General features: G+C 42.6%; 1 protein-coding gene across 2 annotated transcripts in view; it reads left to right on the forward strand.

Moving 5' to 3' along the window:
* Positions 1 to 19381, forward strand: part of CACNA1A (calcium voltage-gated channel subunit alpha1 A) — a 255770-nt gene that overhangs the window by 44434 nt on the left and 191955 nt on the right. For both annotated transcript variants that reach the window (XM_036755983.1, XM_036755973.1), the window contains exons 2-3: positions 5319 to 5424; positions 6105 to 6244. In XM_036755983.1, the coding sequence (XP_036611878.1) occupies positions 5319 to 5424; positions 6105 to 6244 (246 nt within the window). The remainder of the gene's footprint in view (positions 1 to 5318; positions 5425 to 6104; positions 6245 to 19381) is intronic.

A 19381-nucleotide genomic window follows, 5' to 3' on the forward strand; every position in this document is an offset into this window, starting at 1 on the left:
TCCCTACATGCTAACTGAGGCTTCATCGCCTTATGCCAGGGGAGGCCTTGGGCAGCCAGTGTTGTAGGGCCTGGGAGACACTGGGCCATTTAAACCCCGATCATTCAGCTGGAGGGAGTAGTGAACGTGGCTGTTGCTCCCCTGAAGCCTTTGGTAGAGATCTGATATTGAAAAAGTCTCATCAACACAATTTAGGGAGCAGTTGGCCAGAGTGAAAAAAGAACGAGTTAGTAACTTTCCCGTAGGACCCAGTAAGAGGATAAGCCAGCCAGCGATGAGGGGAAGAGAGGTCTGGCTCGAATAATGGTATCAGAAACCATAGCAAGCGGCATCCAGGAAAAAATATGCTTGGAGTTATTTCTTTGTATGTAAATGTTTTTTCTTATTTCCACACTCGGGCATTTGTGGGGTGAGGGAGCGCAGGATATTTACGAAACATCCCCAGCTTTGTTCTCTGTCCTCCTAATTACAAGCCTGCACAGATCCCGCACAGGAGGCAGGAAGCCAGGCATAGCCAATCAGAGGCAAGACTTGCTGCTGCTGATTTCCAAAAATGCTGTGTGGCTGATATTTTCTTCAGAGTGAAATGGAGTGTGGTCGTCTGATTTGGGCCAAGAGCTGAATGCTGGATGTACTCCTAAGTTCCAATTTGAAATTGGATTCCTTGGCTTTCTTTTTAGGGCACTGTTTTCCTACTTTTTAAGTGAGGCTAAGAACCAGCGTTTCCCTTATCCCACAGCAAAGCAGTATGTGGTCATAGAGTTTAGAGTCAGAAAGGACCTTAGAGACGTAGCCCACTCGGCCCCTTCGTTTTTATACACGAGGAAATTAAGGTCTAGAGAAGTTAAGTACCTTGCTAGTATGGTGGGATAGAGCACTGGACTTGGAATCAGGAAGACTTGAGGTAAAAACAAAAAAAAAGGCCCCTGCCTCAGTTTCCTCAACTGTAAAATGGGGAGAATAGCACCTATCTCCTGGGGTTGTCGTGAGGATCAAATGAGACAATATTTGTAACGTGTTTAGCACAGTGTCCGGCACCAAGGAGATGCTAAATTAATGTTTGTTTGTTTCCTTTTTTCTTCCCTAAGTTCGTATGGCTAGTAAATCATAGTTCTGGAACTTGAAGCCATGTCCCCTGACTTCAAGACCAGTGCTCTTTTCAGTTTACCATACGGCCTCCAAAATGTCAAGCCCAATTCTGGTTTACAATCTGTGACTCTCCCCAAATAGCTCTAGAGGGACAGTTGAGGCTCAGATAAATTCCCTTTGTGGTTAGGGAGCCTGGGATGTATCTGAATTATTGCGCTGTCACAGATGTGTCCTTTGAGTGAATTGATGACTCCTGTCCCCCCCTCCCCCATCTCTAGAGTGGGTACCGAGCACAACAACCACAGTACTTGAGATGCTTTGCAGGAGACACATAGAAACACAATTGCCCCCCTGGCTGCCTTCCCAGTGAGTCAGGCCTTGGAGAAGTACACAGCAAATGTTCATGTAAGGGAGAACTCCCTGGGATCACCACACAATGCAGCTGCATCCTTCCTCATGCCCAGATCCCTTACTTGGGTCAGTTTCTCTCTTCATAGATAATCCAGTGCTGCCTAAAGGTAAGAGGCTTGGAGCCAGTCAGTAAACATATATTAAGCACCTACTGTATGCCAGGCACTGTGCTAAGCACTGGGGATACAAATACGGAAAAAAGACAGTCCTTGCCCTCAAGGAACTTACAGTCTGATAGAGGAAGGCAACAGACTAAAGAGAGGTGAAAAGGATGGGAGGAAGTACTCAGTTCAGCAGCATGAGGAAAAGTCCAAAGGAGGTCAGCCAGGGAGGAAGCAAAGAGATGAGTGACTAGGGCTCCCTGCTTAGGTAGAGGTTCTGGAGGAGCTCCTCCCTCCACCCTTCCTTCAGAGGAGTCTCAGAAGCAGAGGGTACCAAGGAGGTGTGAGTACTAAGGCTGAAGTGATCTTGCGGGGTGATGAGGTTCCTGGGGACATAATGAAGTTGAAAGGATTGTACCAGCAAGAACTGCCATCCTTCCTTCTCACTACTCACAAATAACACCACTTTTGCACATGAGAATGATGCTATAATTACCTTGCCCTCTCCCAGTGACTTTGCTGATCTCTCCAAGTTAGGATGCTAGGACCTGGGAGGACCCAGAGGTGGCAGTGGCAACAGCAAATAGTTATTCAATACATGTTCTGTGTAAGGCCCTGTGCTGAATTCTGGGGATGACAAATGATATAGTCTCTTGTCTTCAGCTGGTGGTATAGTGCTGGGCCTGGAGTCAGGAAGATCAAATCCAGCCTCAAACACTTACTGTGTGACCCTGGGCAAGTTACTCAACTTCTGTCTGACTATTTTCTCAGTTGTAAAATGGGGGTAATACTAGCACCTACTGCCCAGGGTTCTTGTGAGAATTAAATGAAATAATATTTATAAAACACCTAGCACAGTGCCTGGCAACTCAGTAGGTGTTTAATAAATGCTTGTTTCCTTCCTTCTTTCCTTCCTTCCTTCCTTCCCTCCCTCTTCCTTCCTCTTTCTCTCCCTCCCTCCCTCCCTTCCTTCCACCTTCCCTCCCTCCTTTTCTTCTTTTCCTCCCTGCCTTCCTCCCTCCCTTCCTTCCTTTATTTCTTCCTTCTTCCTTCGCTCCCTCCCTCCCTTCCTCCTTCCCTCCCTTCCTTCCTTCTTTCCTTCCTTCCTTCCTTCCCTCTTCCTTCCTCTTTCCCTCCCTCCCTCCCTTCCTCCTTCCCTCCCTCCCTTCCTTCCTTCCTTCCCTCCCTCTTCCTTCCTCTTTCCCTCCCTCCCTTCCTTCCACCTTCCCTCCCTCCCTTCCTTCCACCTTCCCTCCCTTCCTTCCACCTTCCCTCCCTCCCTTTCTTCTTTTCCTCCCTGCCTTCCTCCCTCCCTTCCTTTCTTCCTTCTTTTATTTCTTCCTTCGCTCCCTCCCTCCCTTCCTCCTTCCCTCCCTTCCTTCTTTCCTTTCTTCCTTCCCTCTCTCTTCCTTCCTCTTTCCCTCCCTCCCTTCCTTCCACCTTCCCTCCCTCCCTTTCTTCTTTTCCTCCCTGCCTTCCTCCCTCCCTCCCTTCCTTCCTTCCTTCTTTTATTTCTTCCTTCTTCCTTTGCTCCCTCCCTCCCTCCTTCCCTCCCTTTCTTCCCTTCTTTCTCCCATCCTTCCCTCCCTTTCTTCCTTCCCTCCCTCCTTCCCTTCCTTCCTTTCTCCTTCCTCCCTCCTTCCCTCCTTCCTTCCCTCCCTCCCTCCTTCCTTCCTTCCTTCTCTCCTTCCTTCCTTCCTTCCTTTCTTCCTTCCTTCCTTCCTTCCTTCCTTCCTTCCTATCAGATTTAATACTCTGATGGGAGGTTAGAAGATACAACAGATTCACAATTTAGTATAATCCAAGGCAGAATGTGATAAAGATAAAGAAGAGGGTCTATCAAAGGGCTCTAGGAAAAAAAAATAAGCAGAAGAGATCCCTTTGAGGGGAGAGGGGGCAAGAATTGGGAATCAGAGAAGGCTTCAGGAAGGATTTGGCATTTTGAGGGAGAAGATGAAGAGGTCGTATATTCCTGGAGTGATGGACAAATGTACAGATGTACAGAAAAGTAGGAAAGAGCAGGGCAGGGGCAGGGAACGGCTGACCACCTATTTGGGCTAGGTATAAAAAAGAGGAGTGGAATAATCATTTTGGAGAAGTAGGCCAAAGCCAGATTGTATAGGGCCTGGAGTGCCAGGCTAAGGAATTTGTATTTTATCATATAGGCCAGGGGTCAGCAAACTATGGCCCTGAGGGCCACATCTGGCCCACTGCCTATTTTTGTCCAGCTGGTGAGCTATGAATGGTTTTGACAAAACATCTTTTACAAAAACAGGCAGCCCCACAGCCCGCAGTTGGCTGATCTCTGATATAAGCAATAAGAATCCCCTGAAAGCTTTGGGTCAGAGGAGGAACCTGGTCTTACCTGTGCAAGATGAAATTGGCCAACTATGCAGAATAGATGGGTAAGTGGGGAGGGTGGGGAGAAACTGGAGGCAGAGAGATCTGCATTAGGATAGCACAAGCCAAAGGATGAGGACATTCTCCTTTGTAGTGGGAGCTAGCCAGCCTCTCCTGCATCTGTTGTTACCTCTCTGCTTCCATGGCCACTACCCTGGTTCAGGCCTCCTAGTCACGAGTGTCAGATCACCTTCCCCTTAGTTACTGGGCCTGAATAACTCCCCCTGTCCCTTCCTATCCATCATTTCCAGAAAAAAGCATGAGGCTTTGCGCAGAAAATGTGCTTAATCAGTGTTCTTTGAATGGAATTTGTTGAATTCTGAGCCTCTTTCTGGGTAATGTCCAAATCCTTGTTCCCTGAACCTGTTTGCGCTGGGGTCACCTCAGGAGGGGTCTGAGCTTTGACCATACACGTTAGCATTCACTAACAAGGACCAGCAGAGCCCGTTCTAACTTGAAATGAAGAGGACAGATTATCCCAAGGGGAACTTTAGGACCTTGCGGGCATGTTGCCAGGACACTCTGGAGGCCTTGTCAGCCCAGACTGATGTTCATGGGCACACGGGATTCAGGGAGGAATATCTCTCTGCTCCTTAGGGGAAAATGCAGCATTCAGAAAAAGGACATTTGCATTTTCAGGATGCTTTTATGGGGAAAAGAGAAAGTATCTGCTTTTTGTGTTTAAAGCTGACTGGGCAAATCGCTGACTTCGGGGGAGATCAGCCCAGGCCTTCCTATAAAAAACAGTGATTGTGTTTCTCTTAAAGGAGGTTTTGATGTGGCCCTGGTGAACTCTTATTTCAGAACCCAAAAGGTCCTGGTTTTTCTGAATTTTGCATTTGCTTTTGGACTGTCATTTTACATCTAGGCTCTCTTGTGCTGTGTGTGTGTGTGTGTGTGTGTGTGTGTGTGTGTGTGTGTGTGTGTGTTTAGGACTCAAACCCAAGGCCAATTTTATAAGAAACATAGCAAAAAAAAAAAAAAGGGAGGAGAAGAGGGAAGAATCTCTCCAATTTTTCTCTTAAGACATCAGCTGCTCTGTTCCTGGGCCCTTGGAAGGATTTGCTTTAGATAGTGTAAAACAGATGGCTTTGGCAGCTTTATGTGGTGACAGGGGTATGGGGAAGGGGAGATAAGGTAGGAAGTGTGGAAAGCATGAGAAATTCCCATTTTCCTAGACTTAAGATGAATCAGACTAGCTATGGCCATTCCTTCAGGGGGACTTCTGAAATGCTTGGGGCAGAGGGTGCATGCACACAGTTGGACATAAGCCTCCACCTCGATGAGCCGGTGGGACTTTCCTTAACTCTTTAGAACTCCCTTTGAATACATGATTTTAGCCACCATCATAGCAAACTGCATTGTACTTGCTCTTGAGCAACACCTGCCTGATGAGGACAAGACACCGATGTCTGAACGCCTGGTGAGTGGTTCTTCTCTGCTTCCCTTCCTTCTCCCTGAATTTTCTTCCGTTCCTTTCCTTTCCCTTCCCTTCCCTTCCCTTCCCTTCCCTTCCCTTCCCTTCCCTTCCCAAGAAAGAGGGTGGCTCTTGGCCCAGAAATTCCATCTGTCTTGTAACCCTTAGAATATTTCATTCCCACCTTTCGTGGAAGCCTATGCATGTGTTTTTAGATTGCGAAACCAAGGGAGAAAATGTCTGAATGGCTTCTGCCCTGATTAGGGGTGATACCTGCCTTCTTTATTAGCAGCCTCCATCTGGTCATGAAACCTGCTAGAAGACTACTGGTTTTAGATTGTGGAGGCATCTGTTTTATTTCATTCCTGTTAAAATCCATTTGGTCATTCAGAGTTGAATCCCCCAGTGAGGAGAGTCAGTGTTTCTGGTTTTCTCCTGGGGGAGAGTTCACTCTGCTTTAATTCATTCTAGTCTTCAGCAAGAGTCCCCAGGGAGGAGATTTCTATGTAGGACATTGTGTGTGTGTGTGTGTGTGTGTGTGTGTGTGTGTGTGTGTGTGTGTGTGTGTTGGGGTGGGGAGTTATGGGAAATGAAGTCATGGTTTCGTGCTTCCACCATAGGCTTAGTAGTTCTATGGAACTCTCACTACTGCTAATGCTGACTGACTTTTCTCCTCCCCACCCCAGGATGACACAGAACCATATTTCATTGGAATTTTTTGTTTTGAGGCTGGAATTAAAATCATCGCCTTAGGGTTTGCTTTCCACAAAGGCTCTTACCTAAGGAATGGCTGGAACGTAATGGATTTTGTGGTGGTGCTAACAGGGTAAGTTCCTTGCACTGTTTCTTTAGGGGAGAAAGTTGGGTGGGGGAGGGGAAGAAGAGGAGGGAGCTTCTGGTCTTGAATGCTTGCCTAAAGATAGAGCTGAATCAGCAAGTCAAAGAGCTTCTCCACCTATTTTTCTGGATATTTGAGCGTCTCTGGCTACTTGACTCTTGGTATGATGCACTGGTGACTTGGTTGCCTTTGGCAACTTGGTAGGTTTATATCTGACATGATCCCTTATGTGTAGTCCTTCAGTATGTTCTAGGGAATGGTTTTTGAAAGACCTTTGACTCTGATCTCCCTCTTACCTTGGGGTTTCCTTGACTTGGGAACTCAGTTCTTGTTGTGTTGGAGCTAAAAGCGACATCCCTCCTGTTTGGATGGATCTCTGTTGCCTTGGTCTGATCTTTGTAGTCATAACTCATGTCAAATATTTTGTTGTGTCAACATCACATTGCTGCTGGGTTGTTCTTGGGGGAGTCACTGTAGGGGTGGCTGGGTTCTTTTGGTTTATGAGAATGGGTGGTATTGGTTTCTAATCTGTTGGGGAGAACCGAGTGATTACCGTGCCATCACCATAGTGAATAGTGATGAGTCATGTTCCCTGATTTTGTGGATATATCCTTTTCATTATTGTCACTGGACTGCTGTGGTTTGTGCGGGATATTATAATGATAGAGACCTAGGGAGATATCACATTCATACCATTTAGGTTGTCTGTGTTCATTAGGGACATAGGAATGAGGGTTACTGGCAGGGCTTTGTTCTGATGGAGTACTATGATACACTTCTCTACAACATCTCAACAAACATTTATTAAATGACTACTGTATACATAGCCATGTGCTCTAGTGTGGAATTCTAAACATTTTTGCTGTAGACAGTCCTTGGAATTCCCCTAAACCCAGGAAAATGGAAAGTAGGAGAAATAAATATAAAGAATTGAGGAGCGATGTCTACCACTCTGCTTATATTTCTCCTTTCTACTGTTAGGTTTGTTTGTATGTTTGTTTTAAATAAAATGTAAGGCATTGCATATCATACTTGGCAAACTGCCCAAAAGGTTGTTTTCATTTCTTGGGAGGTTCACATCTGACATGATTTCTGCCCTCATGGAGCTTATTATTATGTCTAGTTGGGGATAGAATACATGCAAAACAACACCTGCTGAGTGAATGAAAAGGCTCCATTAAGAGGGTGATTTTGATTTGGATTTTAAAGAATTAGTGGGAATACATTAGATAAAGGGAAGACAGGGCAGACAAGAGGGCATTCCTTGATCAAAAGCATGAAAGGAAGAACAGAAAATATTCCAGTCTTGCTTTGATGTAGAGAATAGAGGGGAGCTTGGCATGAGAGGGTGGTGGCCATATTGGGGAAGATCTTGAATGTCAGGCAAAGGAGTCTGAACTTTACCTCATAAGCAATGATGAACCACAAAAAATTTCTGAGCAGGAGTAACATGGAATTCTCATAAGGAAGATGAGTATGGTAGTGGTACAAGGCATAGATTGGCTAGAGGGTGAGAGAGACCTCTTAGAAGGTTATAATAGTAAAGCTGATGGTAATGCAGGCCAGGACTAGGGAAATGAGAATTGGAGTAGAGAAGGAGGACTGATGTGAGGGATGTTACAGAAGTAAAACTCGATGATGATGATGGTGGTGGTGATGACAATTACAGTAACAGCTAGAATTTTATATAGTGCTTTAAGGTTGCAAAATGCTTTACAAATATTTCATTTGATCCTCATAGCAATCCTGGCAGGTAGGTGCCATTTTTATCCTCATTTTACAGATGAAGAAACTGAGGCAGATTTGAGGTTGAGGGTCACACAGCAAGTAAATATCAAAGACTGAATTTGAACTCAGGTTTTCTTGACTCCGGGTTTAGTGCTCTTTTCACTGTGCCACCTAGTTGCTAGAACTTCATAACCTATCGGTTTTGGACTGGTCGTTGATTTGTCCTGGGAATAATTGACCTGACTTTGTTGAAGGTTCAGGGTCTTGAAAACTTCCGATTTTTTTTAAAAAAAATAAACATAGTTGACATAGCTAAAAGTGATCCTACAGCCCTTGCTGAGTATATAGTAGGTGTCAATAGATCCTTGTTAAATTAAATTTCATCTGTTCATGTTGCTCCCCCATGACTGATCAAACTAATTTGTCATTTGGCCCCTCCGCTTTGACCATACCATACATCTTTTGCTTATTTTCCTTGGATGTCCTTCTAGGCTCCAGTTTATCATTATCTACTTCTCTCCCTCATAGTCTGAAGCCCTCTCCTTTGCTTCTTTTCCTGCATTGTCCCCTTCATTGTTTGGCTACTGACTCCTTTGGGCCATTTATTTAGCTCTAAGCCTTTTCCCACACATTCCTAGCTGCTGTCCAAATCCTTTTGGCTGCGTCAGGCTAGGGCTTGGATGGGGAACCTTCCACACCTTTGCTCCAGATTTCAGTTTTGGTTCAATTCCATTGCCCTGAAAATACACAAGGGGAAAAAATTTAACTACTAACAGCAGGTCAGGTTCGCTTTGAAGCAATGATATTTCTGAATGGCCATATTGTTTCTCAGAACTGTCTCGTCTTTTATATTTGTTTTTTTAAAATTTAATATTTTGTGTTTCCCCAATTACGTATAAAAACCATGTTAAACTTTCATTTTTTAAGATTTTGAGTTCTAAATTTTCTCCCTCCTTACCTCCCTTCCCCCCTCCTTGAGAAGGCAAGAAATTTGATATAGGTTCTACGTGTGCAGTAAGACAAAACATCTTTCCATATTAGTCACATTAGTCATGAAAGGGGAGAGAGAGAGAGAGAGAGAGAGAGAGAGACAGAGAGAGAGAGAGAGAGAGAGAGAGAGAGAGAGAGAGAAAAGGAGGAGGAGGAGGAAGAAGAAGGAAGGAAGGAAAGAGAAAGAAATTAAGAGAAAGAAAGAAAAAGAAAGTTTAAAAAAGTATGCTTTGGTCTGCATTCATATTCCATCAGTTCTTTCTCTGGAGGTGGATAGCGTTTTTCATCTTCGATCCTTCAGAATTGTCTTAGATCTTTGTATTGCTAATAGTAGCTAAGTCCTTCACAGTTGATTGTTGTACAATATTGCCATTACTGTATATAATGTTCTCCTGGTTCTGCTCACTTCACTGTATATCAGTTCATATATGTCTTCCCAGGTTTTTCTGAAAGTATTCTGTTCGTCATTTCTTATAGCATATACTTATAATCATATACCACAACTTGTTCAGCCATTCCCCAATTGTTGAGCATCCCCTCAATTTCTAATTCTTTACCACCACAAAAAAACCTTTTATATTTGTAATCACATGTGAGTTTCAAAACCCCTATCATTTTTTATGGACTTCTGAAGTTTTCTGTATTATACCTCTATAAAGTTTGGAGCAAACAACTACTTAACTTGGTATTTTTAATGGTACTTCTTACATTGTGGTTGATGGCCTGGTTAATTAGTATATCAAAAATGTACATGAGGGAAGCATCAGAAATTTTGATTCTCTTACTTTTAATAGCACTTACTGTATTTCTAAAATATGTGATAGAAATAAAACCAGACAGTTGTATATAACTGAAAGATGTTGATCCTTTCTGTAGTAAGTGCCTCTGAAAGGATAGCCTTCCATGGGGAAAATTTCACAAAGAGCCTAGCAAAGAAGGCACTGGAAAAATGTTCTGGCCCTGTAGTCAGGAGACCCCAGGTTTGAGACCTAGCCTGGCCACCCTCTTACTGTGGAAGCTCTGCTGAGTTATTTTCTCTGTATTGTCCTCAGCTTTCTCTTCTGTCACTTAAGGGGGTCGTTGACAAGTGGCCTTTAAGATCCCTTCCAGCTCTCTTGGTTGATGAAAATATTAGAATCTCAGGATTGAAGCCAATGGGTGATAACAGAATTAGGGACCAGGCCCTTGTGCTGGACCTAGGGACAGGGAAATTGGGAATTCTGCCTTTTCCTTTTTCTCTGCAGCCAGCTCTAAACCCAGAGTTCAGGACTAGAGGCAGAGAGGGTTTGTTCAACTTGGTGTCTCCAAACAGAACTCTTGTTAATGAAGTGTTAGTTATTAATTGGAGGTGCAACTCCACCTTTTGCTTCTACTTCTCTTTCCCTGGAGTTGAGCACCAGACGTGAAATATGGAGGATGTAAGACCACCCAGATGAGCAATAGGGAAGTCTAAGTCTCCTTCCTAATCCCCAACCTTGGGTACATAATTTTAATCCAACAGGTTTGTTAAATACCTCCTATGTGTAAGGTGCTGCACTAGGCCTGAGGGTACAAATATAAAAATCAGCACACTCTTGTCTTCAAGAAAATGGAAATTACTGGGAGTGAGGGATGGGGGAGGGGGACGTCAGACATATGCACAAATGAGTATACTGTAGGGTAGATTGTGAGGAGGGCCAAGGAGGGAGTACCCTAGGGTACTCTGGAGGGAGAGGTCACTTTCAACTGAGTGAGAGACAGGGGGAATATCTTAGAAGGCTTCAAGGAGGAAACCTTGAAGGAAGAGGCTTTCAGTAGATGATGGGAAAGAATGGACCATGGTGACAGTCAGCCATAAGAGCCAAAACTGAAGAGGGTGAGGAATGAATTTCTTTGGGGAGTGATGCTTAGAAAGCCAGTGCTTCCCAAGCTGCATCGAACAATCTCCTTCCTATTATTCTTGAATTTTAGAAAGGATGGAGTGACGCAGAAGGCTTGTATTGTTTCTGTCTGCCTCTCTACGTCCCTCTTGCCTCTGTGGGGTTGGGGAAGGTCAGGCCGTCCCTCTATTCCATTTGCGAGGAATAGGTTTGTGTGGACAAGATCTTTGGACACTCAACTCTCAGCTGTGGCTCCAAGCAGCTGTAGCATACACAATGACCACGCCCTGGTAAAACTATTTTGGCAGACAGGCTACACCAGGCTGACAGTAACATCAATGATAGGTCTCAAACCCATCAGTGAGTTAGGGGGATGTATACCCCAAGCATGTGAAGACTTCTCCTGGTGGAACAGACAGAAGAGAACTGTTTGTTCCAATGACCTTGAAGGTGGCTGAAGCAGGTGCTGTGAAGTGCCTAGAACTTGGTCAGACATCAGAAATGCCAGGGTCATCCACTGCATCCTGGGCCATTGCCAGTCATCTTGACTTTTGTCTTGCCACTAGACTTCGATGACTCTGAAAGAGAGTTAGCCTGACAACTTTGTGCAAGTCTGCCTCATTTAAATCTATTTCATGCATTTCTAATTTACCCTGTGATGTCACTGGTCCTCTTTGAAAACAAAGGATGAACAATAAGAACACCAGGATCTTTATACTGTAGTCATAAATGCTGTCTTGCCTCTGATGAGTGCAAAGCTAATGGCTTCTCTCTCCTTCACAAGGTGGGATCTGGGGTGGCGGGGAGAAGGGAGCAAACTTTGGGAGGAGGTGAGGTGCTGAGGATCTGACATGGAGGCAGCCTGAAGCTCTCAGCTGAAAGGGAAGCCAATAGATGCTCAAGGCTAAGGCAGTAGAAAGTCTGACAGGTAAATGAAATTTTACTCCACAATTAGACAAGCAATGAGGTAGTTTCCAATCACGCTTTCCCTCCCTGTTGTAAAGGCACAATGAGGAAGGGGCTTCTGGAACAGGTTGCTGTGTGAGCTGGGCAGAGGAGGTCTTAGGTCTCACCCAGGGCCTGGCTAGCCTTTCGATCCCTACCATCATTATTAATTATGATGTATGTATTTGGGGGGCAGGGAACAGAAGGGCAAAGGACAGACTCGCCTGGCAAGAATAAATAATCGTTATCTTGTTCAGTGTTATAGGACAGGAGGAAGTTGTGCATAGAAAATAATATTCCCATATATAGTAGAGTATTTTTTCTTATAAAAAACAACCCTATGAAGTAGGTGGTTACAGATACTATGTTATCATTTTACAGATGAAGAAACTGAGCTTCAAAGAGATAGTTACTTGTGTAAGGCCAAATATCAAGTCAGAGTCATAGTCAGGATTCAGACTTTGATCTCTCTTGATTCTGACCTGACTCAGGTGCTCTCTTTCCCTTGTACTGTCTTTTACTCAATGAGATGATTCTGCCTAGAAGTAAATGGCTGTGCCTCTAACACATGAATTGATCAATCAATAAACATTTATTAAGCACCTGCTATGTGCCAGGCACTGTGCTAAGTGCTGGGGATGCAAAAAGAGGCAAAAGATGGTTGCTACTCTCAAGAAGCTTATAGTCTAATGGAGGAGACAGTATGCAAATAAATATATACCAAGCAAGCTATAGGCAGGATAAGTGGGAAATAATTCACAGAGGGAAGGATTAGAATTAATGGTTGGGGAAGGTTTCCAGTCAAAGATGGGATTTTAGTTGGGACTTAAAGGAAGCCAGGAAGGCAGTAGGCAGAGCAGAGGAGGGAGAGTGGTCCAGGCATGGGGGACAGTCAGAGAAGATGCCCAGAGCCAAGAGATGGGGTATCTTGTTCATGGAACAGCCAGGAGGCTGGTGTTACCCAATGGGAGAGTACATGTTGGGGGGTGGGGTTATATGTAAGAAGATGGGAAAGGTGGGGGAGGGCTAGGTTATGAAGGGCTCTGAATGCCAAACAGAGCATTCTGTATTTGTACATCATGGTTCCATATGAAATAGGAGCATTTTAGAAACAGCTTCACCGCCCACTTTTGTACTCGTGAACTTGTGTGCAGGTTGTTTGATTAATTGTAAGCATGTATTGGTACATGCATGAAAGGATTTGTGCTATGGAGGAAACCTGAGCGCGGATATATCTTTTTCCCACGTGTGTGTATAATACAGCTATCTCTATGCGTAAAATTCTACTTATTGAGTATCTTGTGATAAGGACTGCCAAATGTTTTACACCTCCTGGTCCATTTCAGCTCCATGATGCTAGCTATACTTTTATGATTCACTGACTTTTTGAAGGTCAGGAAGGGCCAAAGACTGTTATCTTCATTATACAAGGGCAGTCAACTATGGCCACAAAGCCAGTCACAGAACAGCTAGGTGATGGAGCCAGGGAAAGGACTTTTACAGTTTAGTTATTCCATGTTAGCTTTCTAAGCTAAAGTCTAGGCTTGCTTAGGTATCTGCATGAAAGGAGAACATTCCTTCTTACTCTATGTTAATCATTTAAAGAATATCCATTGGTCTTCTGCTTGAATACTTTGCTAGACTTGTAGGGAAGATAAAACAAGTTTTAAGACAGATACTGGTCCTCAACAAACAAAGTCCAGTTGGGTCAAGGCATGATGAAAGAAGAATAGACAATAAGTTCTAGGTTTTATGGTCAACAATAAATACTAGAATGTCTCAGTGAAGAAAAGGGCTAAAGAGTCAGGGAAGCCTTCATGAAAGAAGTAGATTTGAATTAAATAAAATTTGAATAGGCAAAAAACCCAACATAAATGGGTTTGAAGATCGGAAGTCACATGGTCATGGAACAATGAGATCGTCATGCCTAGATCAGTGAGGAACAAGGTTAGATAGATAGAGTGGGATCAGGTTATTAACAGCCTTGAACACCAAACAGTGGGCTTTAGCCAATGAGCTATTTTTTGAGTAAGGGTGCAATATGATTAAAATGGTTTTTAAGGAAGATTAACTTCACCCTCCACAAAAGAGTCCTTCTCTGATGCCTCCTTGTGGTATAGAGGTGTTCCTCAGATCTTAAAGGATATGTCATGTTTAATCATGCTGAAAAAACTTTGATATACTGTGATTTCTGTCCAAGGACCATTTAGATAAGGACAGAAAGCCTCAGCAGCAGCACACTACCTCTAGGTGATGAACCATGGCCATGGTAATCCATGAAACAAAAAATAAAAATGGTCTCTAGCTCTAGTTCCCTTCCACTTCTGAAGGGATGGGGCAATGGCTGCTAAGTATCTGATTCTAAATAGTCTTTTAGTATTAACACAACTATTGATACCATAAAGGAATTGATCAGGTGAGTCCCTGATCAATGTGATAATTTTCACTAGTCAACTTGACAAGGTAACTGGGCAGGAGCTTTGTTCAGAGACATCCATGAGGCACCACTCCATGGAGGTAGGCATGGCCATTTACTTAGAGGACATTCCAAAGACTGAGGCTACTTTGAAAATGATTAGCTTATTGGGACCCAGGGAGATGACTCTTGGAGGAAATGCCCTGCTCTATGATCTATAAAATTGAGTTCTAAGTCCAGCTTTCTCTCTACTTCTATCTGCTCTTCTCTTTCTCCTCTCACCCCTCTCTCATCTCTCATTTCTTGTCTCCCTTCTTTTCCTCTCTTTTTTCTGCGTTTCTCTGTCTCTTTCTGTCTCGGCCTCTTCCACTGTCTTTCTGTCACCAGAACAAGGCAGGGTAGACCTGTATTTGGGGAATGGGGTTGGGAGAAGGAGCCTCACATACAGTTTCCATCCCCCAGGAGCAATTACTTGCTGGTGACTTGAGGAAGAAGTAGACATGTCTTTACATGCAGCCTAAGAGGAGAGATCATGAGAGTAACCTTTCTTAGCTTAACAGATGGTAGCAACTAGGATACTGATTCCTGCAGAAGCACATGGCAGAGATAGCTGTATCCATGCCCATTCAGCCAAAGAAGGTAGTTTATGGATAACACTCATAACCCCAAACTTTTGCATGGCAGAGTGGGGATTGTGAATTCCCTAAGTAGCACAATCCCAGAATCTAGCCTTTTAGCCAGAAAAGGGAGATTTCCTGGGTAGTTCTGTCTGGATAATCCCAAAATTTAGAGTTCAGGGATTAGACCTTCTAAAAAAGAGAAGAGAATGTCCTGATGTGTCATGCTTCTTGGAGAAAGAAGACTGCATAGTTTCTGCGCAGTGTCCTACTTGAAGAACAAGGCCAGTGAGTTACTCAGACAGTGCAGATCCAATGGGAAAGGGATTGCAGATTCATCCCTCCCCTAAAATGTATTTACCTTTCAAGAAGTAAGCTAGGAAGCATTGGAAAGGGTAAGTGACAAAAAACATTACAAAAATAAAATTTTATTTTAACAGACAGGAAATGGTTGGTGACTGGTGTGGGAGTCATTTCTAAATCAGGTGTCTGTTTACAGACAAATCATTGATTTGTTAGAGCAAAGATAAAAATTAACACCAAATTAGAAGAATGAAAATGATAATGTGCAATGAAAACAGCTCCAATATGATCTATTTAAACAAGCTATTGATGCCAAAAAACATGGGAAACGGATTTCAGAACAGATAGACACAGACAATTACCATTTTCTATAGAAGTTTAACCAACACAGAATAATCACTACAATAAGGAGGCCAAAGGAGCCTGCAAACAACCTTCTCAGGCAGTAAATGCTTGCTTGATCTCTTTGCTGGAAAGATATGTCACATAAGGGCAACACTCTTAGCATAGAAACTCATTTAGAAAATCTTACAGAGGAGGATTGTGGAAGATTATGAGCAGTACCAAGTCATAAACCACACAGTAGCAGAGAGAAAAGCTAATTTGCAGAAAGCTCAGTATGAGATCTATTTAAGCCAGTCATCTCAAGAACCCTTAAAGATGAAACCAGAAGGCCTAACAACAAAAGTAAAAAAAATCTGTAAACATTTCTATAACAGATCACTTTATCAATAACAGTAAAGCCACTACATTTAGACTCTAACTAAAAGTGATTAAAGAAAATAAAGATGGAAAAAACCGGCAGACCAGACCAAGTATACACAATAAAGATCTTTATAGGAGGTAACTCAATTTTGAGGACCTTAAGTGATTGATTTTCAAGATATATGAAAGAGGAGAAAAAAATGAAATAATTGGGGAAAATCACAGATGTTATTATTGCTGAAAAAACAAGTCAATTGAAAGGACATCAGTATCTACCAAACCATATGCCTACTTTCTCATCTCTACAAAATAGGAAAATAACCTACATGCATAAAATTCAGGGTAGTCTTACTGAAAATATGAGAAGGGAACAGATAGATTTTTGTGAACATCATGCTACCACAGAACTCGTCTTTATACTTTCACAATTGACAGGAAGGTGTAGATAATTAAAGATCTCACTATGCTTATTTTGTATTGATTATAAAAAAACATTTAATTTGCGGAGCAGAATGTCACACTAAAGCCTTTCCTCCAATAAGGTGACTCCTATGAATATGTTAAAATCATGCAAGATTCCTTGAAAGAAGCAGCACCAGAGATAACTTTGTTCAATTAAGAAGCAGTGTGATACAATGGGAGGAGCGCTACCTGAAGTCAGAGGATCTGGATTGAAATCCCACCTTTGAGGCTTACTGCTTGTGTAACCTTGGGCAAGTCACTTGACTTCCGTAAGGTTTTCTAATCTTTTTAAAAAATTAATTTGTTTATTTTTAGTTTTCAACATTCACTTCCATAAGATTTTGAGTTTCAAATTTTCTCCCCCTCCTTCTCCTTCCCCTTCCCCAAGGTTTTCTAATCTGCAAAACAAAGATATTGGACAAGATAGCATCTGAGGCCCCTTTCAGCTCTAGATCTGTGATCCTTTGCTTTTATGATACCAATTTTATCAAGCAAGGCATGAAAAGGGGAAATATTTTTTGATACCATAATGGAGGATGTCCTGTATAGAGACCCAACAGAAGAAGGATTTGCTATGTATGGGGAGGTCTTCTAGGTGTTCTTGCTCATAGATGACAAACTTCCTCTCATCTCCATTAAATTGTGAAGACTCTTAAATGAGATCTGTTATCATTCAAGAGTTTTTGGCCCAACAATCCAAACTGAAAAACACAAAAACAAGTGGATGAATAATGTCTATTGTTTAGATCTTGATAGGCAGTTGAATGAATGGCCCATTGAACCGATACATGAATATACAGATATATCTGTAGACCTATAGATATAGCTGTATATATAGATACATACATATCTCTATTGATATCTGTAAAGCTATTGCATCAATATCTGTCTATATAGCTACAGAGAGATGAGACAGAGATAAAAATGAAATGGGCCCAGAATTGAATAGGAGGAAGAGGACTGGATAGATTAGAATTGAGTAGGAGAAAGAAAATAGACAGGTAGGTAGAATAGTTTATAGAGCACGGTGGGTCTGGAGTCAGGAAGACCTGAGTTCAAATCTAGCCTCAGACACTTCCTAGCTATATGACCCTAAGCAAATCACTTAACCTTTATTTGCCTTATTTTCCTCATCTGTAAAATGGGACTATTAATAGCAATAATAATAATAATAATAATACTTCCCAGGGTTGCTGTGAATATCAAATGAAATAATATTTGCAAAGCGCTTAGCACAGTACCTGGCATATACTAGGTGTAGTGGTGGTGATGTTGATTTTACTGGAAATTGCACAGGGCTTTCAATCACTCTAAGCTTCTCTCTGATACAAAAATTTAAAGACCATTTAAAAACCACCATTCTCCTTTTGATGATTCTGTCTATGTAGCATCTTGAAATACCACAAGCACACCTGGGTCACCAAAACAGTCCACAACATTTTACCAACACTGAACTACACATAAAAACAGCATAGAAGATGTAATCAAAGGAAGGGCAAAAGTCATGTAATAGGAACAAGAACGAGAAATGACCAGAGTTGATTTCATGAGTACCTCGTCATGTTAAGAGACCTAGAGGAAAGCCCCTAGAGTGGTAGGCAGCTCCCCCCCAACCCCTCACCTCCTGTAGAATATTTCCTGAAATTTATGGATGTGACATTTGCAGGTTAAGGAGGGTACAAGTAGGACCTACTGTGTGCCAGCACTTTGTTGCGTGTTTTACAAACATTATCTCATTTGATCATCACAACAACCATTATTGGGAGAAAATGCTATTATAATGCCCATTTTACAGTTGAGGAACTGAGGCAGACAGCAGTCGAGTGATTTGCCCAAGGTCACACAGCTACTAAATGTCTGAGACTAGATGTGAACTCAGGTGTTCCAGACTCCAGCCTCAGCATTCTATCCATTGCACTGCCTGGCTGCCTCTATGATGAGAAACCATAAATGACCTGTCATCTGTACTCCTGGGTAAAATACTCACATTGATGAGATCGCAGATTCATTGACTGACTGAGGTATAAGCTGTATTCTGGCTGTTTGAAGGATAAATTCCTTCACAAGTTACGTCATTCATCCCTTGTGTTTTTTCCTATCCAAAAGGCAGTGGTTGTATAGAATCTGGGAGTCAGAAAGGGCCCCGTACTTCATCTGGTCCAACTTGAGCCTAAAATATGAATCTCCTCTGGACCCATCCCTGGACAGCAGCTGCTGTTAGGGTTTTATTTGTTTGTTTGTTTTATTTGTTTTCTGCATTTGTTTACTTTATAATGAAATGATATCTGCCTCTCTGTAACTTCCACAATTGTCTCTAGCCCAGTCCTCAAGGAACTAGCAGAATAAATTGATCCCCCTTCCCACATGGCAATCCTTCAGATGGCTGAAGACAACAATTCTATTTCTCCCCAGTCTTGTCTTCTCCAGGTTAAATACCCCTAGTTCCTTCAGCCACTGTTTGCATTGGATGGGTTCAATTCCCCATTCTGATTTCCCTGCCCCATTTTGTCAGAGTACTTCCTAAAATGTCACATCCAGAGGGCAGCTAGGTGGTATGGTGGATAGAGTGCCAGTCCTGGAGTCCGGAAGATCTGACTTCAAATCTGGCCTCAGACACTTCCTAGCTGAGTGACCCTGGGCAAGTCACTTAACATCTATCTGTCTCATCTGTAAAATGGGAATGATAATAATCACACCCCACTTCAAATTTCAAAGGGTTGCTGTGAAGACCAAATGAGATAATATTTGTAAAGTGCTTAGCTCACACAGTAGGTGACACATAGATATAAATGTTATCTATTACTATTTGTCTGATGACTGCTACATAATTCTAGTGATTCATGTAGGGACAAATGATACTACCAGAAAAAACCTGGAAAATGTTGCTGGGGGATTATGAAGACTTAGATATTTATGATGTCAGAGAACACAAGGAAAGCCCCAAGATAAAACCGTGGACCCCTTGTGGTGAATTTAAGGACGACCCTGGACAAGAGCCTTAGAAGTGTGGTCAGGCATGAAATGAGTTATGATTTTCATCATTTGGAGTAATAATTATGTTAGTGAGATCACAGATCCATGAGAATGTTAGAATATTAAG

The sequence above is a fragment of the Trichosurus vulpecula genome, chromosome 1 (genome assembly GCF_011100635.1).
Source record: "Trichosurus vulpecula isolate mTriVul1 chromosome 1, mTriVul1.pri, whole genome shotgun sequence".
NCBI classification, from domain to species: Eukaryota; Metazoa; Chordata; class Mammalia; order Diprotodontia; family Phalangeridae; genus Trichosurus; species Trichosurus vulpecula.